Consider the following 22,720-nt stretch of genomic DNA (forward strand, 5'->3'; position numbering starts at 1 on the left):
ATAATAATAATAACTAGAGCTAGCGACGGCTTAGGTTGACAAATCTAACGATTTAGTCTAAAAAATTTCCAAGAATCTAAAAAAATTACCCCTAATCCAAAAGCTCCATTAGAGTGTTCATGTACGACCATAGTGGCACTAACTATCCAATATAGATGTAGGAAATGATGAAAGCATTTCTTCTTATTACTCATGCGTGTGACCCATTCCTACCAGTGCAGGCTGTGCAGCACTAAAATTCAAAGATGGATTTTCTTTGTTTTCTCATTCTCCACGGGAGCCAAGTGCATCCATGAGAGAGTCACGGTGCAAGGAAAAAAGGCCTGCCATGGCCCATGTACCCATTCTACAACAATCACGGACATCACGGTGCCTTGCTTTCTGCATTTGCTCTCTGATCGCTTCATTTCAATTTGCCAATCCATACTCTTTCTCCCAATCACCCGCAATGCTCTCCCTTCTTTTTTTTTTTTTTTTTTTTTTTTTTTTAAATAATAATAATAATAATAATTCAATGTCTTTTAGGTAGGCGAAAATAAAAATTTAATCTCTGTAGTTAAATTCTATCATAATATTTGACAGATTCTGTTAGTGAGCTATGTCAGCATTAATAGAATGATGACACGTGTCATTTTTAATAAAAATATTAATATATTAAAAATATATAAAACTAAAAATTAAAAACTTCAAAAATTATTTTTTTTTGATAAAAAAAGGTGGTAGCCACTCCTTGGCGTAAGCCTACCCCAGCCCATTAGGTGGCCGCAATGTTTTAGGTTTTAATTCTTCCTATTATATTTAATATATATAATATATTATAAAATAAATTACCAAGTACTCAGTTATTAACTGCTTTTGTTAATCCTTATAATTGGTAACTACAATTGGCCTCGACAGTTATCTTGTTGAGGTTATGCGAGTAACGGTTGTTAAAAAAGGTTATTAGTGGTTAACGGTTAATAACAACTTCGATTATACACCCCTATTTCGTAATGAAATATGATACGTTTATAACTTTTGTGCAATATTTTTTTTAAACTAACCATTTGAACTCTTTTCTTATACATGTATTATACTATTCAATGTATAATTTTTTTTAAAAAAATTATTGTGAGTATATAAGAGTTATAAAAAGGTGTAAACGCATTGTATGTCTTTCTAATACGATAAAGTGTGTACTTTTATCCCTTCAAAAAAAAAAGAAAAAAAAAAAAAGAAAGTGTACTTTTATCATTTTACAACGTTAGCCACTACCACCCGCAATCATTTAGGGCAGGGATATTTGAACAACATCATAATCACACAGTAACCTTAAAGAATTACCAAAAAAGAAAAAAAGGTACACACGGTTTTTAATATTTATTTTTTGCAGAAATCGAGTTTATATTAACCCGACACGTGGAAAATATTATAGACCAACGATGCTAAGACCCGGTGTAACTTGAGGAAAATATACCGCGACACAGGAAACGACGCCTTCGGCCCGTGCAGGAATGAGAAACTTCCGACGAGAAGACGAATACGAACTTTCACACTGTGAGAGTCTTCGCTTCGTTAAGCTTCGTCGAGAAGGCTTTTATTGTCATTTCAGATCTCTCTCTCTCTCTCTCTCTCTCTCCGTGGGTTCGATTTCAGACTCACTATTTGGCGTCGCAGAGAGAAACACTTGTGCAATTCTCATTGGCCCTAGCCCTTTTAGCGGGAAAATTTCAAGCTCTCCCTCACCTAATCACTGACCTTGACCTAATCTCAGTTTTTTGTTTTGAATACTCTGAGAGAGAGAGAGAGAGAGATGGGGGCGTCGGACAATGTGAAGGGGCTGATATTGGCGGTGGCGTCTAGCGTCTTCATCGGCACAAGCTTCATCGTGAAGAAGAAGGGCCTCAAGCGCGCCGGTGCCGCTGGTACTCGTGCAGGTCAGTCAGACGCTCACAGATTGTTGCCGATTTCATATTTGGCTGAGAATTCAATTATTTGCTTTGAAATGATCTGAATTTTGAATTTACTAGTTAGATTCATGGTGGCCGAGTCATTACGATTTCCCTCTCTGTGTGCGCCTTATATAGATATTTTATTATATTAATTTGAGAAATATATATATTTTTTTAATTAAAATCTTTTTTCAGTAATTGAAGTTGGAAATTTTGGATGCTAATTAGGAAGATAGATAAGAAGATGTTGAAAATATTTTGAATCATCAAAATTAATTTAATTGGCTCGAATATTAGATTCTTTCCCCCCCCCCCCCCCCCCCCCACCTTTAGAGGGAAACAACTTGTTAAGCACTAAGCAGAAGCTATCATTCTTCTTATGAATTGAGAAAAAGGATATTAGCTTGGCTTGCGTTTAAGGTTTAGTTTTGCTTTGTCTAATTCTAACAAAATTCTGAAATGATTATCGAACTTATCAAACTTTTCGCTCATAAAAAAGATAGAAAAGTATAACTGTTGTGTAGCTTATAAAGCTATTGTGATGTGGCTGGCAATCCTTCAGTTAATTCTATTGAGAAGTATGCCTCTTTGTTTCAGTTGATCGAATTTTTGGTTCTTTACGAATGCAGGAGTTGGAGGTTACACTTATTTACTAGAGCCACTTTGGTGGGCAGGGATGGTGACAAGTAAGTGTAGCACCAAGAGTTGATAAATTATATGTCTGAAATGTCAGTCATAATTGGACAAAATCTTTGATCTTATGATTTAATATTTCTGGACAAAATAGTGATTGTTGGAGAGGTTGCAAACTTTGTGGCTTATGTCTACGCTCCAGCAGTTCTAGTAACCCCACTTGGTGCACTGAGTATAATTATCAGGTAAATGCAGACGACTATGAGCTTTTCTTATGTGTGGTAATTTCTTATGGAAAACCTGTCAGAAGTTTGTTATATAACTTAAAATATTTGATGAATTTGTGCAGTGCTGTTTTGGCTCACTTCTTGTTGAAGGAACGTCTGCAGAGAATGGGTATTGTAGGATGTGTATCCTGCATTGTGGGATCAGTTGTAATTGTAATCCATGCACCTGAGGAGCATACTCCAAATTCTGTAGAAGAAATCTGGAATCTGGCAACACAACCAGGTATATAGGAATATGTGTGTTTGGAGTTTAGAACCCGTTTTTTCTATCTTTGATGTTATTGTGATTAAATGTTTACTTTCTTGAGATTACTAATTTTTTCTCCTTTTCTTTCTCTATCAACAGCCTTTCTAATATATGTTGCAGCTACACTTTCAATAGTGCTGGCCTTGATTTTGCATTTTGAACCTCGCTATGGGCAAACAAATATGCTGATCTACTTGGGAATTTGTTCTTTGATGGGTTCACTTACGGTAATTATGTTTTTAAAGTTATCAACTATACATAGGCTCTATGTCATCAGGGTCATATGGCTTTTAAATTTTATTTTGTAATATCAATACTGTCTAAGGTTCTATCTCTGAAACCTTCCTGTACTGTGCTTCAGGTTGTAAGCATAAAGGCCATTGGAATTGCAATTAAGCTTACGCTGGAGGGGGTAAGTCAAATAGCTTATCCTCAGACTTGGTTTTTTCTCACTGTTGCGGTGATCTGCGTCATTACACAGCTAAATTACCTGAACAAGGTGAGTATGGTGTTATTGCGCCGGCAGTGATACTATTCACCAGTTGGATTTATGTCTGTACCTGTAAAAACCACTTTGTTGCTATCAGAGTTCCTAATAATAATCTTGTGATGCAAAATCTATCCTCTACCTAGTGTGCAAACTATAGTTATTTGGCATACGGAATCATATATAAGTTTTTGCAAATCCAAGTCAATTATTTAGTTTCCCTTGGAAAATCCATGAATATTACTCTTATTTTTATAAAAAACTTCCTAGCTTGAATATAGGAAAGTTTGGGCGTGCTTTGATGAAGACTACTCTTGCTGTGTAGAGGACTGCAATCTAACACTGGCAGATGTCCTAAAGCTTTGAGAGCATTATCGTGTAGGGCTTCTGCTTTCTGATGTCTTTCAGATCGTATCCCATTTATTGGTCACCTTTCTACTACAATGTGTTCCTGTAGGACCTTAACAAAGAAGAAATAGATGCTTTGTTGTTTTCTAACTGAGTACAAGAGTCTTGGATTGCAGCATACAGAACATTCGAACTTATCAATACTTGAATGCCAATAGAATATGCTCTACATTCATCCAGCATGAGTCGTAAATTTAGAACTTTATTGAAAATTGTAAATTCCAGTTATTGAAATTTATAGACAGAAGTGTAAGTTGGGCACATAGAACTGCAAGTTGGCTCCAATTAGCTACTTCATGCGTGTGGCTGTATGTTCTAGTCGTTAAGGTTTTCAGTGGAACTGTATTGCTAACAGTACAAAATATTGAATATTTTGATACCACTTTGTAGAAACTCAAGTTTCTAATAATGCTGCTTGGATGGCTATCTTACTAGTTTTCCATCAAACTAAGTTGGTTTCTTGACCTTTATTTTAGGCTAAGTCTTTGTAGAAATGTTTTAAATTTCTAAATGAAAGGGCTGGTTGGAATTCTCATGTTGGCTGATGATTATGGCATCTTAATTTCAGGCATTGGATACATTCAGCGCAACAATTGTTTCTCCAGTATATTATGTAATGTTCACAACTCTGACTATCATCGCTAGTGCCATAATGTTCAAGGTAAGAATCTCGATCGTATCCAGGGATGTGCTTCTGATGCTAGATTATGCTTTTACAAGCACCATGCGTACCAAGAAATAGTGAGCTGACATCTTTTATTTCCTGTGTCTTGTGTAGGATTGGTCAGGTCAGAATGCCAGCAGCATAGCCTCTGAGTTATGCGGATTCATCACTGTGCTTTCAGGAACAATCATACTTCATGCAACCAGAGAACAGGAACCACCTCCTACACAAGGTACAAGTTGACTTAATTCTTCTAAAAATGCTTGCCTTTTTCACCTTTGATCTGATACAGATCTAGTCCATAGTTGTTGATATGTTCCTTTGTGGCCCCCTTTTAAAGTTGTGCTTTAAAGTCCAAGTAGTACTATAACTAAAATTGTTAGGCATTTAGTAAACCTGTAATCACTGACCATTCTTGTCTAAAAGTATCGCTGAGGATAAGACTATAGGTGTTTGACACAAATCTTGGGGATGTCTAAGATGAAACTTGATTTCTGCGTAATCTATATCACCCCTGGACCAAAATTTGATGCCATTTGGTTCTTTTGTTTTTCTGACAATCTGTGTTTGATCCCGACCAGGTCTGATATTGGACCCTACCAAAGAGAGAAACTGATGAGGATAGTAGAATATTCATAGTGTGTATTTTGCAGTAAAAATACAGAGTCCATATTTGCATTGAAAGTCATGTCAAAATCTTGAATCTTGTAGGCATAATATAGCTTTCAAGGGTCTAGATTTAATTTTAAGTTTTCTTTGAGAAAGAGAGAAAGTATAATTAAATCTGGACCCTTAAAAAACTACAGCATAGGTGCTGTAAAAAAGAACTACAGCACCAAAGTCCAAAGCCAAATCCAGGAGGGGATTGAAGGAGGCTTTTTGAGATTACAGAAAACCAAATAATGTCCTATTGACTGCTAGGTTTTATTTTACCTAAGATCCTGGTTGGTTAGTCTGAGTCATTTAGAATGAGGGTTTTCTGCATGTTCTTTTCTATGTTTGTAGTGTTTCTTTTTTTCTTTCTTTTTTTTGTCAGTTTTGGGGGGATGGCTGCCCCTATGGTTTTCTGGGGATGGCAGGCTCTGTCGCATATTCTTAGATGTCTTTGTTTGCCAAGGATCAGGACTGAATTTGTTTAGATATATGGTTAATCTTCAAGACATAGCTACTGGCGGTTCCTATTGACAACAATAGGGAAATTTCCCTCATCTACTTGTTCTTCTGTACTTTTTTTTTGCTAACCTAGTAGCCTTGGTTTAGCCACCGTATTGGATTGTGTTCTACATCCTGATTGATTGTGGACATGTTCCCCATGTCTGTCTTCTGTGTGTGGCTCGTTACTGGTGTGGCTAATGGTCTAACTACCTAATCCGTCTTTTATGCCAATTTTTTAATCTTAAGAGTTTCTTCTGGATAGAGAAGCCAATAGCTTGTTGATTTGCCATCCTCTTAAAGAATATTGTTGTTCTCTCTATTTCTGGTACACATGTAAGGATCCCCTTAATACATGAAAAGCTACTCTAGTAGTTATTTTAATTGCAATGTTCCTGGAGTTGTCCTCCATACAATCTTAAAGTTGGATTCAGAATTTATAATGCTTTACTAAGGTTGAAGTATCCAGTACATCCATTCAGGGTTGACCACTTGGAAATGCTTATTTTGTTAGTACGGGTGTTCTGCTAGGATCCGGATCCCTGATAATTTGTTGTCCGGATTGCTAGTGATTCGGGCAACAAATGTGAAGGAGTTTTTACGGGATCCACCTACCCAAGTAGATGGACGGGTAACCCAAAACTTGTTTGGACAAGTTGACTTCATATTTGCTCTCTTAGCAATTCAGACAGTAAAATTGTTGGAAATCTCTATCCGTTATGCCATATCTGTAGCTTATGATGGTACATTTGCTATTCACTGCAGGGACTGTAACATGGTACGTCAGTGGGGATTCAATGAAATGTTTTGAAGAAGAAGAACATTTGATCACTATACACAATTCAGATGGTCTTGAACAATGAGCTTTTTTATTTTTTAAGAGAACATGATTCCCCAGCAAATAGCAATGAAGCAACCCGCGGCTGCTGTTAAGAGTAGTAGAGTGAGAAGCTCCTTGTTTTCTCTGGACAAACCTTCGGGTATCATAGTCCAGTCGCAACATCTTCCTTCTCCCCGTTCTTCACAAGCCAGGGGACAAGATCCTCCTATCACCGCAATCTTCGCATGATGCACTCCTCTCTACTCAGATGGGGGTTACAGGGCTGTATCAGAGGCAGTGGAGATTCCTAAATTGAGCTCGTGGCAGGTTTTGTCGTATATTAGAGTTCATGATTTATTTATTTAATTTTTTTTTTTCTGTACAAATTTGTGTTTTTGTTTTTTTTCCCTATTAAATAAATTGAAGTTAGGGGCTTCTATCATTCGATTCTTTTCTTCTTTTGAGTTTGTTTAGTCGAGTGTTTTCTAGCTGTTATATTGTCAATATAATCATAAAATTAAAGGATCTCCAACACATGCTTGATGAGCTGTAAAACCTTTTTTAGCATTATACCTTAGATTTTGGTTCGAACCTCAAAGCTCTCTCGACTAGGCTGCAGGAGTTTGTTCGTTTGTGAATTTTAAAAATTTTGACGAATCCTTTTAAGTAAAACTCAATTTGATAAATCTTTCGCAGTGGTAAAGTGGGCCGGTGCATGGCCTCATTATTGACTATATAATTGTTCATATCCTGAGCTAAACCTCACAAAGTGCAAAAATTTAATTCCTTTCAGCGTGCGTGGCTTAAGGGTTAAGCTATAGAGAAATGATATGCTACATTTCCTATGCATCTCTTATACATTTAAATTCAACCAAGTTTTAAATTCATTATTAAATTTATAGGGCCTTACGTGGGTTCTATAAATTTAAAAGTAGATTTAATAATAAGACGTGCAAAAAATATATAAGAGACGTAAAAATATCATTTCTCTAAGCGATGTAGCATTTTTTAAGTGTAAATTCCTTTTTAATTTTTTTGAATGTGCTTTGTGTTTTCATCAAGTTACTCTATAAATTTTCAAAAGTGACAGAAACGGTCATTATACTTTTATGGTTTATCTTCTTTTGTTTATATTCCGTTAAAAAAAATAAAAATTAACAAATTTTGTGTTAAATGAATAGGTTGTCATATAAGACTAATAAAACACTGTCACATGTTCATTCTTACATAAGGTGGATTTTGAATTCCTATGAATCATGAGCTAAGAGGATCCCACCCTTTGGCGGTCTTAAAATAATTTTGAACATTCTCATATTAATTTTTAGTGATAGATTCATGTGATCACATTATTTAAAAATCAATATTATTTAATAGATTATTATACAGTCGTATAACAATATATTAAATAACGTTATTCATGTTGAAATTAGCTGCATAAAAATTGTATTAGGTTCCAAGATTTAGCGGCGGAAATTTGGTTTTAAGTCTGACGCCTCCTACAAATTACTTTGTACAAGCATTGATTCCCAAAAAAGAAAAAACAAACAAAAGAAAGAAAGAAAGAAAGAAAGAAAGGAAACGTTTTTCGTACCAGCAGGAGGAATAAGCAAAAATTTGGTCATAAGCAAGAGAATATCCAAATTGCCTACGGTAATCGAATAAGATTCTACTTTGCACCTTCCTAATCCGCCAATCCCAACCGTTAAAAAAACCTCACTGCGGATTAGGAGCCCATCAAACCCACCGTCCATTCCATAACACCTATCCTCCACCGCCCGATCCAATCCCGCTTCCCTACCTATAATATTCCCACCCACTCTTCCCTCCCGACAGACGCATCCCACACGCGAAGAGAGAGAGAGAGAGAGAGAGGAAATCCACAGCGAGAAGCGAAGAGAGAACGCGATGGCTGCAACAGTGTCTCCGTGGGCCAAGCCCCGTTCGTGGGCGTTGGAAACCGAGCAACACGAGGAGGAGGTCCAACAACAACAACCGAACTCTGGCGAGCCGCCCGCGGACTTCCCGTCCCTAGCCGTGGCCGCCGCCAAGCCGAAGAAGAAGAAAGGCCAGACCCTCTCGCTCGCGGAGTTCACCTCCAAGCCGACTCAGCCGAGCCACCAACATCAAGAAAAGCCTCAGGGCCTCACTACTCAAGAGCTCCTGGCTCTCCCCACCGGCCCGCGCGAGCGTTCAGCTGAGGAACTCGAACGCGACCGCGGCCGGCTTGGTGGTGGATTCAGATCCTACGGCTCCAACGGGAGTAGCCGCTACTCCAGCGGCGACGAGTCCTCGAATTCTCGCTGGGGGTCCTCTAGGGTTTCCGATGAGCCCCGGCGAAACGGTGGGTTTAATAAGGACAAAGACTCGGGGCCTTCTAGGGCCGATGAGATCGACGATTGGGCCGCGGGGAAGAAGTCGACGGTCGGAAGCAACGGATTCGATCGGAGGGAGCGAGAGAGAGGTGGAGGAGGGTTTTTCAATTCGCAGTCTCGGGCCGATGATTCGGACAATTGGGGATCGAGCAAGGCCTCTGTGCCACCGACGGAGGGGCGGAGATCCAACGGCGGGGAGAGGAAGGTAGGGTTCACATCAAACGGCGGTGCTGATGCGGAGAATTGGTTGAGGATGAAGAAGGAAGAGAGCACTGGGACAGAGAGGCCGAGGCTGAATTTGCAGCCGAGGACGCTGCCTGTGAGCGAGGGCAAGCAGGAGAGTCCGGTGATGCCATCGAAGCCTGCCTCGCGGGGCTCGAATCCGTTCGGCCAGGCGAGGCCGAGAGAGGATGTGCTGGCGGAGAAAGGGCAGGATCCTAGGAAGATTGACGAGCAGCTGGAGGCGATGAAGATCAAGGAGGCTGCGCAGAAGAAGGCGGATGGGTTCGGGAAGAAAGGTTTTGGGCTTGGAAACAGCTGGTCCGCACCGGGGGAGGAGGATAATCGGAGTTGGAGGAAGCCAGAAGCGATGGAAACTCGGCCTCAGAGGTTTGTTGAGTTGGTTCTGTGATTGGTCTTGTTACTGTAAAATTGCAAAAGATAGTTGCTTTGGTTGGTTTTCAATTGTTATCGATCATGTGGATGAACTATTTTTGGTAGACTAGGAATGTTTTGTGGCTCAATTCACATTAGGAAGTAATTTGCTATCGGGGCATTCTGCTTATAATTTACTGGTGCTGTATTGCTCTCTATGCAATGCAGTAGATTGTTCCTAGTATATTGCTTCCTAGGCATAGGAATTGTTTTGAGTATTATAATTGGAAGGAGTTTTAGGTTAATACTGAGAGAAAATAGGAGGTGGGTTAATTCTTTGAATTTCAGTGAGCAGGAAACGGATTTTGGTTTGTTGGGCTTAAGGGAATGTTTGCATTTTTATCATATTTGTGTCTAGAGGGATTTATGTGAAGAAGGCGGTTCTAGCATTTTAAGGTTGTTTTAGCATCATTCCAACCGCCTTGGTTCCCATGTGTGGCGGCATTAAGTGACTAGCTTTTGAGGCAATGTGATGGTGTTGAAGGTGGGCGTGCTAGGCGACGATGAGGGGGAAGACCTTATAATTTTAGTAAACCAAAGTGAATGAGGGATAAGATCCTATGCATTTATTCAGTTCGTGGTAGTTGATACGGTTCCTGATTTTTTATTACATCAGCTATCTTATGAATGCATTATGCATCATATTTAACGCATGGACTTTGCAAATGTTTAAGGTTGTTTCCGAAGCATTCTTGTTCTGGGACGTATTTTGGTTCTCGGTTCACTGTTTCTTGTTGCATTTTACCCATACGTGGTTCCACTTGAGATACACAGGCTTGAATGGTCTAGATCTCTGTGTTGTAGAGTGTAAAAATTGTAGGTTATATGGTCTAACATGATTTTTTTTTTCGACATACAAGTGTTCCACCTTTGGGAGCTATCGCCTCGACGACTCTTTGTCAATTATTGATTTACTTGTCAGTTAACAATCTGCTTATCTGGCTCTTTGCAACCACTCTTAATGTTAACTGTTACATCTGCACACATTCCCATGGATTGGAAGTATTCAAATTTTGAAAAAGTTAACTTTAGAGGCTTTTAAGATCTTGATGACTTTCTCCTACGTAGGCTGTTATGGTTTTGTATTGTTATGAGTCACTCTGAAAATTGATGATTGTTGTTTAATTGTTTCTGATTTTCATTTAGCAGTAAAAAGTCTCAGGCAGCCCTTGGACGGCCTTGCTTGCGACACCTGTGCAAATATGCAATATATACTGTTTTTTTTTTTTTTTTGCCAAAATACATTTGCTAAGTGGTAGAGATATTACTACTTTAAAAGAATGTAACTGGAGAACTGAAATAAAAATATTTTTACTCAAGGTTTTTAGAATGAAAGAGATTTTGAGCTTGCTTCCCATTACCAATGTTTATAATAAATTGTTCTCTTTTGGGTGCAGTGCTGAGAAAATTGAGAATGGTGTTGGTGAAGAAAATTGAGGAGAGCTTACTATTCTGGGAGTTGACAGAGACGCTGAAAGTGCTAGAAGCTACTGGTAAATGAGAGGCTTGTTTTCTTAGAAGAAAAAAAAAAAAAAATTCTATTTTCTTTTATTTTTGGGTGGTTCTGCCCTGAATGTTGTGACTTTTGAACACAGTTTGGAGACAATTTTGGTAGGCTTTTAAGGTAGTGACACACTAGTGTGGCCTATATGTTGGTTGCAACTCACAATCGTTTGTGGTACTCGTTATTATTTGAATTTTTGTTCTCTATTTAAGCGCATAGTGCGGATTTTGGATGTTTTGGAATAGTCGTCGAATACTTTCTTCTGAGAATGTGGGGTTTCTTCTCTCAAGGCATTCTAGACCTGGTTTCGGCAATGGTTTCCATATTTGCTGACTTTTCTCTTTTTGAGGAAGGATCTGGCTTCAGTGCTGTAGTTTAAAACTACAGCACATCTGCCGTAAAAAATAAAGGGCCAGATCTATTTTCCCAAAACACTCCGTTTCACTTACGCAAACACAAGAAAACGTCTACTTGACGCCGTTTGAGGAGGTGGGGAGGCAGAGAAATCATCAGTCTTTGGCCAACTTTGAGCTCCTCCAGCCATCGTCAAAGGTGCCAGCAGATCTCTCTTGCTTGAGGAACCGACCTCCGTACCATTTCTGCTTTGTCTCAGGATCTGAAGCAAGAGAAGAAAAACCAGCATCTGAACCCATTAACCCATCCAAACTCAACACCTCAAAATCCATCTAGAAAAGCCCACCAAAGCTCACAAAACTACTAAGATGAGGAAATGGAAAATTGGGTCGTTGGCAATAAAGACAAAGACTTGAGGGGTTGGGTGGAGGCGCATTTAAGGGTTGGGCGATAAGCTTAAACTGAAGCTGAAAACCACTGGTTTTATTTAGGAGTTGAATGTTTTGAGAAAAAAATAAATAAATAAATAATTGGAGAGAGAGAGGATGTACATCAAACAACCATCAAACTCAGAGACCTTTTCGGTACGGTACCGAGCCTTAATTTGTCTTTGCCTCTCTCTCTCTCGTCCCCACTCGGGACTAGTGAATTGGATATCTCCTGCTCCTTTTGCAGGTTCGAGATCGAGATGTGGAGGTAATCGGAGCTCCGAGGGTTGGATTTGGAGGAAAGTCAGGGGCTTTCATCATGGTCGTTGAAGATCACTTCGGCGTAGAACGATGGGTCCAGGAAGGCATTGAAGGAAGATGATGTAGACGATAGCAGTGGATCATCGGAGGAAGTTCGGCCGTTGGATGGCTCGTTGAGGACCAAAGATTCCATTCTTCTCGGGATTCGTGCACGTCAACTTCTTCATGGCCCGTCATTTTTATTATCAACAAATTTTCGAAACAAAAATTGACAAAAGAGAAGAAGAAGAAGAAGACAGAGGTGGGATGGTGCTTGGGGGGATTGTAAGGTAAGGGAGTGGGAAACTCGGTCGAGTCGAAACAGATGTTCCTCGTTCCTCCTTCTTCAAACGAACGTTTTCTGCTTGTTTTATTTTTCAGTTTTGTTTGCAATAAGTGAAACGGAGTGTTTTAAAAAAATAGATCTCAGCCCTTTATTTTTTACAGCAGATGTGTTGTAGTTTTAAACTACAGCACTGAAGCCGAATCCCTTGAGGAATAGGCATTTTTGGGCCTCCTGCACAACTTTAATTTGGATCGTTTTTCATCTTAAATGTACCACCTAAAAACTGTCACCTTATCCAAGAAATTTTGGATCTTTTTATCTGTTGTCCTACCTTTTTGCCCACTGTTCTTCTCCTTTCCTTTCCTTTCCTCGGTTACCTCTTCACTGTCATCGAGCTCCTATTCCGACGCTACCCCTATTTAGGGTTGATCAAATACCTGCGGACCCGTTTCAACCCGCCCCTAAAATTTTGAGTTTTAGTTGAATTTTTACGGGTATGGGTCTAAAAATGATATACTCTTGCAGGGCGAGGGGAGGGGGGGGGGGGGGGTTGTAGGTTGGGGTTTTTAAAAACTGTGGGGACCCGCTCCGCCCCGCCCCGCTATCCATTTAAATACCTGAAATTCTAAAAACCCTACCCATCATTTCTATTTTTTTAGCCAACAGACCCTTGCGCCGCTGCCGTTCGTCTTTTTCCTTTTCTCCTTCACCTTTCGCCCTTCGTCTTCTTCCTTCCATTTCTGAGGAAGGAACCACCATGGAGACCTTCGCTTGCTTTGCCTTGAGCCTCTTGATAAGAATCTCCTAGTCATTGATGATCTCCCACGTGTTGTCGAAGACGATCCCGTGGTTGGGCGAGACCTCCTACGCAGCGGTCCTCTGCTTCTTCTAGGTGAGACCACCCACGCAACGGTCCTGTGGTTTGAATCAAATTGCTAGAAAAATCCTCTTCACCTTCTTCGAGCTGCTACTTCTCGTCGCCATTTTTCCCCCTTTCAAGCGATGAAAACCAAACATTCTCCGATTGTCTTTTCGTTTGTGGATTTTGTTATCGTTTCTTTATGAATATGACTTGAATCTAGGTATTGAATATGAGTGTTGAATATTTGCTAGCTTTCTAGGTATTGAATTTGGCTTTGGTTTGATTTTTCTCATGTTTTGGCCTAAATTGGGAATACCCACACAACCCGCCCCGCACCACCCCCGGCCCGCACGGATGCATGGGAATTTTAGCGGGGTGCAAGGCCAAAAAAGAGCATCCCCCCCCGGCCCATGCTCGGCCCTACCCCTTTTATTGTCTCATCGTGCAGTATGGCTGAATCACTCTTGGGCCAAAGGAGGTAGTTTGGTTACTCCCAATTGATTTTTTAGAGGTAGATGAACCATTTGTTTTGGCCATTGAGAGTGGTCGAACCAGCTTAAAGGTTAGTTGGGACTTACTGAACCACTTTCTTTGGTCCATTGGAGTGGTTTGGTTAACCTAAAAGTCAATTAAGAATGATCGAACCATCACCTTTCATAATTGGAACGGTTTGGCCACCTTGAATGATGGAACGATGATGAGGAGGTAGTAGGATAGCAGTTCTGTCGTGGTGAGAAAGCGACAGAGAACGGAATCGGTTGGTGCTTAGCTATTGGAGATTTGGAGGACATGAGTTATTGGTTGCTGTGATTAAATAGCATAGCCTATTACTAATTTACTTACCAAAAGAAAAATAATAATAATAAAAAAAAATAGCCTATTATAGGTTATTTTTTATGGGGAAAAAACAAAATCTTGAATTTAAGAAGTTTTGCTGGTGGATTTTCCTAAAGCGCTGCTTAGCAAGACTTGGCCCATTGGAATGATCTGCATACTAGGCCCATTGGATTCGAGAACTAACTTGCATACGCACAAATGACCCTGTGAACAAACTCAAAAGAGGCCGCAATTTTGCTGCCTTTGATAGTCCAAAGGTAAAGGTGGTCTGTTTAGTAGTCTTGAAAAGTTTTGGTTTTGACGTGATATAAGGGCATAAAATATTGAATGGTCTTGAAGAGTTCTCAATTGTATCTCTATTTGTTACTCTTTATTTTGTTAACAATTACTATGTTTTAGTAGTTTAATTGTAGTGTGTTTTATCTTATGTTTATTTGTTAGTATTTGTCCTGTTCACAACTACTATTTTTTAATGATTTACGTCAAATATGTTTTATTTAATAAGTGGGTGGGTTATATAAGGTAATGTAACGATGTTATTAGAGATCAATGAATGAATAGATTGAATGAAGAGTTATTGTTTTGAAATTATGTGCTTGAGATAGGATTTCTTCGTTTAAGGTGCAAATCTTCTTTCTTTTCGGTGGTGAGACTTTATCAACAGCCTATTGTTGACAAGTTAGGCTCTGTTCAACAAGGGATCTATCTTTATTTTACTATGCCTTCGTCTATGTTGCGTCAGTAATGCTCATAGTACATATCATCATTTTATCATTCTAAAGTTGATGTGACTTTTATAATCATCATTTGATTTGTGATAAATTACTAGTAAATTTTTTTATCCAATGTTGATTTTAAAAGCCACAAAATTATTAACTTTGTGAGATAAAAGGATGGTACGTGGCATTATTCTTAAACATATCATGGATGCCAACTTTTTTTTTTTTCATTATAAGAACCAACAAATAAAGACGCATAATAAAGTAATATAGTCCTAGTAGATATGATGAGGCAAAAAACTCTAAGCAGAACAAAATTTTTCTCTAAATTGGATTGGAGAAAATTTTTCAAACTTAGCCTATTAAACTAATATGTGTCTAAAATGCATGTGATTCTTACATACATTATTAATTTTAACATACAGTTTTAACCAAAAAAGCTGCATGACAAAATTTCTTTCTAAATTGTGGTGAAGGAATTCTTCAAAGTCAATATATTAAACTGATATATGTGTTCAAAGTATATGGTTCGATCTTACATATATGTTTAAAAATACATGTTAGAATCAATTGTTTTATTAAAAATGCACGGGAAAATCATTTACTTAAAGAATATATGTCATTTTAATAGACTGAATTGAAAGAATTTCTTTTTACGTACCCAAATTGAAGGAAAAACTTTGTCATCTAAGCATGTGCAATGTAGTTGAAAAGAAAAGGAGGATATATGGAATGGATTCTTCCTGAAGCCTGGCTTTGCACATGAGCACATCTTTGATCTTCTGGCTCTTCATCAATGCTCCTCACTACTTTGACGGCCAACTAATACTCGCCACCGCCAAAAGCTCAGAGTATAACGGCTATAAAGCCCCCAACGTCTTCAACTTTTGAAAATAGGCACTGCTGCTTTGAAGGAGTTAGGTGAGACATTTCCCACCATCCCCATCATTTTATTTAAGAGGATTTTATAGTTGTTGACTTGAGTATAATTTATTAAATGGGCATGCCTGGCCTGCCCACGAATAATGTCTACTAAATAGTAAAGAAGATAAGGAATAAAATGCTTATAGTATTCATTTTAAGGTAAGAATTTAATATTTTAAATTTGTCTTGTTTATGAGTAGAGCTTTAATAGTGGAGCTCGATTTTGAGCCGAGCATTGAAATGTGTGTTCAAGTTTGGCTCGTTGAAAGCTTGGACGAGCTCGTACTCGTTGTAAATGACATTCGAGCCGAGTCGGATATTCGACAAGTTCAGCTCAACTAAAGTTCGAGTTAGGTTATTAAATTTTTTAATGTATAATCCGAGCGGAGTTCAAGCCTGAGTCTGTGAACAATCTCCATACATTTATCTATAACATAAATATATAATATCTAACTATATAAGGTATATTATAAGATATAGTTTATAACTATAGTCTATAAGTATAATATATAACTATTGTTAACCATATGTGATGTACATGTTATATATATATACACACTAACTATTCAATATAGTTTTATAGTTATATAATAACTATTAACAACTTAATATGTTAGTTAATACTAAGTTACTATATGTTTTGTGTATATGAGCTAGGCTTGCGAGCCTTAATCGAGTTTTGTCAAACGAGCTGGGTATGTGTAACTTAATAATCAAGTGGGGTTTAATAGTTATGAGTGGGTTTCTGCAATCACGAATCAAGTTTAAACGAGCGGGTATAAAGCAGGTTGTCGAACGACATTTATTTATAACCCAATTCATATCCAATAATTATGCTTTCGTAGCCAAGCTTTGGTGGATTTGTGAATTTTATAATCGGAATAAATAGCAAGCAATACCTAGAGTATTGCATGCAATAATTTTAATTTGAAACTTAAAACATAACACATGAAAAAGAGGGAATGGGGGTGGCTTGCATGCATAAGGGTGGTTGTTTGGGGGTGGCCGAGCCACTCCTATGGCCAAATGGGTGGTTCGGCCATCCCAATGTCTAAGTTGGGGTAACCGAATTATTTCTTTTAACCAAAAAGAAGTGATCATGTCACTCTTCTTTGTTATATATTGTTGCATTTTAGACTCTTCATTTATAATTAACTATTCAAATTAGAGTAATTGCATCCCGTGAAATACCTAAAATATTTTGTGGGATGTCAATCGAATTTTACAGCGAGAAAACTTATATCCCTGGACTCTGGAGTACTAGAAGCTATTGTTCGATTAATTCAGCTTCTCTGCAATCAAACTTGCAGGGCCATGTGTGGATTTAAACCAGGAAAAAATTGACATTTCTGTTACTTTGAGACCTGCCTTAAGAGAGGTAAAAAAAACATTTCTCTATTAACATTTTGTACATTATGGATTTGGCATGCGTCGCAGTAAAAATTGAGCGGTAATGATATTTTTACATTATATTGGTGTAAAAATATTAACTTTACACCAAGACATATAGAATATGAATTTTGTATATGTGAGTCCTTTACATCAATACATGTGGATATCACATGCATGGGTTTCACACCCAATGTATTTTGGTGTAGACTTGATGTAAATCAAAGTGATGTATAAATAACACATTCAAAAATTGAGACAGTGAGATTGCTTCGAGAAATGTTATTTTTAATTTCACCTTTAGATTTATGGTAAGTCCCAAAAATTTAATGGTAAATTTGAAACTTAATTGTACGAAGATGTATAAAAGATGTAAGTGTATCATTTCTCTTTCTAGTACCGAGAACCGGGGTCATAGATTAAATGCTTCCGGGGCAACAAATGCAAACAAACAAGCATTTGACAAAGGACACAGGAATCAACTGTCCCCATCAATGCCGTTCACATTGCCGACGAGTTGAATACAACTATACCCAGCAGGATCTAAGAACAGTTAGGCTCACCAAATTGCAACTATTCCAAGCCCTAAACATGTTTCGTTTCGTTTCTCTCTCTCTTACAAGATTTAAGATTAAATTTGGGTCTACTTAAGTATATTAACAATTTTATTTTATTTTATTTTTATTTTTATTTTATTTTATACTTTCTCAATGTGGAACTCAATATTCACAACTAAATTCACAACAGTTTGAATGTACAGTGTAAGTGTAAAAAGATTAAACTTTATATTAAAAAAAAAATTACAAGTGCGAATAGTTAATATAATATTCTTGAGCCTAAACCATTAAGATTCAACTTGCTATATTATGATTCCCAACATGTTAATCTATTACGTGCTTATGTAATGTAGGATGAGAACTCAACAAGAATGATAGATATGGTAAGATTTTCGAGTAATCCTAAACCTCATTGGTTGAGCAATTAGAAGTGCTCTGAACTCACAAACACAAGGTTTAATAATTTACTTGATTGATTACTTTTATTCAATAATAAAGCAGTATTTAAAATAACAGAATACAATAGAATAGAGTTTTGCATAAAATAAAACTTCCATTTGACTCATAACTCAATATTATAACCTAATCTACTGTAAACAGGACTCCTAAAAGATAAAGATGAAAGAGATAAACATAACCCTACCCAAATAACAACATAAAAATATAAACATGAGACATTTACCCATACAACAATAGTTAACTAATAAAATAATTAATGAACTGAACAACTAGTAAAGCAATAAATTGAATAATCTAACATATAATATTTTCTAACAGACCCAATACATAACAACAACTAAATTGCACTTAATTAAACTCTTCGTGCACGTAACACAATCATCCTAACACTTCTGCCAAACATACATAATTAGTCCATATGAGAATTTTTAATCTATTTAATTCCTCTTTCATAAGAAATCTCACGGCATGTGAAATCATACCACCGGAATGTTCACTTAAAATCATACCAACGTGATCATCATGACAATATTAAGGCGGTTTGCTTGGCTTGGCGTCACGTAAAATATTGATAAATCTGAAAATGCACGTAAAATATTAATAAACTTGAAAATATTTTCAGTTGATGCAAAATAATTTTATACTTAAATCATTTCCTACCGTTCTCCTACACTTTAGAACAAGTAATTGTGAGAGAGTTCCTTATGGGACCTACCTGCACGAGTAGGTTTTGGATCGCCCAAACACCTGTTTGGGCAGGTAGGCTCTACAAGGACCTTCTTATAATTTTATATCCAAATTGCAAGCAATATGGGCATGCAATTGCATTGAATTTCAATCTTACCCCCGAAGGCCTTTTGTTTTCACACACTCTCTTTTTTCTCAGACTTGATCTCTTTCTTCCTCGCAATTCGTTAGATTATATATAAAAAAATATATTTGACAATTTTTCATACGAGCCAAATGCTCAAAATATTTTTCAAACTATTTTCAAAGTTGCAAAAATAAACGACTTAAAAAATAAAAGGGAGCCTAAATTATAAGAGGGAGTTAATATCCAAATCTATCATATTAAAGCGGACATGTTTCCGGAGCTTAAAACATGTTCTAGGCAGATGAGATCCTTTATAATTATTAATTTGTCCGAATTTGAGAAAATTCATGAGGTGATTGTGTGAGACTATTTATGGGACCTACTTAACCAAATAAAAATTGGGCTACCCAACTACTTTTTCGGTCAGTTAAGTCTCATAAGTGGTCTCTCATGTTCGAATTTTTTTAAATTTAAACAAATAATTGTAGAGGATCTTTTTCGAATCTGAAACTACATATTTTAAGAGACTTGAATGATTCAAGTTCCGTACTCATGCTTGCAATTCCTGCAGTTTCAGAATAAATTTTCTTTCCACATGCCATAAATGTAGGCAGTTGAGAGTTGAATATAAGCCTCACACACTTCTCTTTATTTATTTCCGACTGTCGTGGTGTTGGTCACTTTCTGATTACGCCAGCCCTTCTCTCTTTTTACGATCATTTGCTTTTGTTGGCTCCGATCCTTCACAAATTCATGGATTGGCTAGAGAAGCTCTTTTTTGCAGGTTTCATCATTCTTGCTGCAGCCATTGATGGAGCTCAGGCAGATGCTCTGGTCAGTGGCACCGTCTTCTGTGACCAATGCAAAGATGGCGAAAGGTCCCTCTTTGATTATCCTGTTTATGGTGAGATCCACAACAAACTGACTACATTCTACATTTTTGTCTCTTCTTTTTCCTCTTTTTTTTTTTTTTTTTTTTTTTTTTTTTTTTTTTTTTTTTTTTTGGGAATTTTGGAGATATTCTCTAATAATATTAAATCTAATAGGATAAAATCTCCAGTGTCTGGCAGTCTTTCCTCCATATATTGCCCATTGTTCAGTTTATGATTTCCTTGAAGCCCCTCGAACTGAGCAATTAATGAGCATGTTGAAGTTTAAGGCAAATTGAGAGAATTAATTTCAATGCCCATTAATTCATTATGAATATTTTTCTGGTTGACTCCAAAGTACAAAGGCTTAATTAATGAAGATGGGGAACTAATGTTCCGGGGACAAGGATCTTCTCAATTTTAAGTGAAATGGAGATGGGATATTTTATGATTATAATTTAATGTTATTACAATTAACGATGTAAATGATGTTATATTGTTTGAATTTTTGAATAATGTCGAGACAAATTTATCACGTGACATCATTTATAAACACAACAAAGTTAATTAAATCTCGACCATGGGATGAATTTTGGGTTATTCTTTGTTTTTGGTTTAAAAAAGTGTTCTGATGTGATATGTATAGACAAAAACAGTTATTGTGTTTTGAGGAATATTGTTTTGTTTATGTTTTAGACATCAAAAGTGCAAATAACTTTTGAGAGTCAAATACATGATGTAGAAATGTAATTTGAACAAAATGTGAAAATGCAGGAATTAAAGTTACACTCTCCTGTGCCAACAGTGAGGGGCAAGTGACACTGTCAAGGCAAGAGACTACAAATTGGTTGGGAAGCTATGTTCTGAAATTTGATGGTGCCCCGGACTTGAACGGTTGTTATGCCCAGGTTTCAGGGAGTGGACAAGGTTCAGAGGGTTGTGCTGCTGCTGCTGGTCCTGCCCAAAATCTTAGACTTATGTTTAGGATGTTTGGCATGGAGATGTACACAGTGGATCCTTTGCTGTCTCAGCCAGCTCAGCCCATGTCATTCTGCCCAAGGTCAGCTAACCCGGTGCCCGCACCGGTAGCACCAGAAGCACCGGCAGCACCGGCAGCACCAGAAGCACCGGCAGCACCGGTAGCGGGACCGGCAAGGTCTCCTCCGCCTTTCAGGCTTCCGCCACTGCCTGGATTGCCTCCACTGCCTCCATTGCCACCACTGCCTCCACTGCCACCGCTGCCCTTCTTGGAAGCTTCAGCATGCCCACATGAGTAAGTTGGATCGTTACATCAAGGCTATTAGCTAATTTGTTTGGTTACAATGCTACACTATACCACTTCCCTGTAGGAATTGAAACCCAAATAATATTCCTGCCTCAATATATATCGCCTCTAGCCTCGTGGCCCGTGGGCAAGTGAACTCACACGTTCGTCAGGCTTCCAAGCACGTGTTAGTGATGCACATGTGTAAGCCTCCATGGCTGTGCTCTAGCATCACCTTTTGTTGATAGTCTTGTGACATATAAATAAATCGAAAACAGGCCTTTACAGTCAGAACCCACAAAGCAATATATCAATGGGACTCGTGAATTCGTAACATCATTAATTCTAGAGCTTCACGAGGAACTTGTCACATAAATTTTCCTTTAGTTGTTTTCTCTTAGTTGGCTAGGACATGCATTCTGCCTACTGCCTAGAGCTTTTTAATAAGTTCTTATTTCTCATGATTTATACAGGTTGATTTAGCATATTGTAAGTGATTTTTATAGGAAGCCACTTAAAACACGTCAAGTCAGTTCGTGTAAATTAAATGTGTGTGATAAATGAGTGTACGTAAAGAACAGCATTACTCTTTTCTTATTAGCGTTTATATGTTTGACTTGAGATCTATGCAACCGATATGTGACGGTTACGAAAATCATATTCTTTAGTAAGCTGCGCGCACAATTACATGAGGTTATTTCTCAGAAAAATGTTTGGGGTATTATGGATTTTACTACAATCCCTTCACAAACACATGATAAATCTAATTATTTAATGGCTGACGTAGTAAGTGTCACGTCAGTTTGTATGGTCTTATTGCCTATAACCATACAAAAACGGACTTAGACGGGCCTCAATATTGCATGATTATTGACCCACTAATGGTTTTTGTGGTTCGACAGCAATTGGACAATGCCGGAGTACAAATGCTACTGGAGGGCGGTGAACCCAGACACAAAGGTAGGGGTTACCTTCGGTTTGCTTGCAGCTAGGCGATATGGGACAGACATGACACTGTGGCAAGGCCTGCAAGGAAGAGGAGACCTCTACAGGACGCTTCTAAGGGAAGGGACCACTGCCTTTCTCAACTCTTACAATAGCCTTCACTTTCCTTACAATGCAATTGGTGTGGTCCAACACATGAACTGGGCCTTGATGGGCTCCCCTCGAAGTGCCCTCCTCACGGCTCTCCGGTTCAAGAGGGCCAATTCTGGTTCCGGTTCTAGCAATACCGTCACTTGCAAGTTCACCCCTTGCAAGTGATTCATCGCTCGATCGACATTATAGAAACTACTAGATTCTTGACATTACGAGTTATTATTGTTATTTGTTCTGTATTTTATTAAGTTAAAATAAAGGAATATGGTATTTGACAAAGTTTTAATCCCAACTTAATTTATTAAATTTGCATCAATTTTTAGAGCACGTGATTCTTACATGTACAGTTAAAAATGCATGTGAGAGAATATTTTAAAAAACCATAATAAAGATAATCGCTA

The 22,720-nt window shown here is 37.8% G+C and overlaps 3 protein-coding genes across 4 annotated transcripts; all 3 read left to right on the top strand.

Annotated features, from left to right (window-relative positions):
* The first annotated feature begins 1,432 nt into the window (after positions 1-1,432).
* LOC133882428 (probable magnesium transporter NIPA6) lies at positions 1,433-7,079 on the top strand. 2 transcript variants are annotated; one of them, XM_062321604.1, is made up of 9 exons: positions 1,433-1,916; positions 2,561-2,617; positions 2,719-2,809; positions 2,914-3,074; positions 3,198-3,325; positions 3,460-3,510; positions 4,562-4,654; positions 4,772-4,889; positions 6,575-7,079. In XM_062321604.1, exons 1-9 carry the CDS (start codon positions 1,793-1,795, stop codon positions 6,670-6,672), a joined length of 921 nt encoding a protein of 306 aa, XP_062177588.1. In that variant the 5' UTR covers positions 1,433-1,792; the 3' UTR covers positions 6,673-7,079. The 2 variants fall into 2 exon arrangements, with proteins under 2 accessions (XP_062177588.1, XP_062177587.1); XM_062321603.1 differs by having other exon boundaries at positions 1,435-1,916; positions 3,460-3,597.
* A 1,370-nt stretch (positions 7,080-8,449) lies between these two features.
* Positions 8,450-11,391, top strand: LOC133881754 (eukaryotic translation initiation factor 4B3). Its single transcript, XM_062320780.1, has 2 exons — positions 8,450-9,610; positions 11,053-11,391. Exons 1-2 carry the CDS (start codon positions 8,535-8,537, stop codon positions 11,090-11,092), a joined length of 1,116 nt encoding a protein of 371 aa, XP_062176764.1. The 5' UTR covers positions 8,450-8,534; the 3' UTR covers positions 11,093-11,391.
* Positions 11,392-19,770: 8,379 nt separating this feature from the next.
* Positions 19,771-22,602, top strand: LOC133882903 (formin-like protein 18). Its single transcript, XM_062322138.1, has 3 exons — positions 19,771-19,992; positions 20,732-21,230; positions 22,124-22,602. Exons 1-3 carry the CDS (start codon positions 19,842-19,844, stop codon positions 22,482-22,484), a joined length of 1,011 nt encoding a protein of 336 aa, XP_062178122.1. The 5' UTR covers positions 19,771-19,841; the 3' UTR covers positions 22,485-22,602.
* The last annotated feature ends 118 nt before the right edge of the window (positions 22,603-22,720 follow it).

Source organism: Alnus glutinosa, chromosome 11, assembly GCF_958979055.1.
Source record: "Alnus glutinosa chromosome 11, dhAlnGlut1.1, whole genome shotgun sequence".
NCBI lineage: Eukaryota > Viridiplantae > Streptophyta > Magnoliopsida > Fagales > Betulaceae > Alnus > Alnus glutinosa.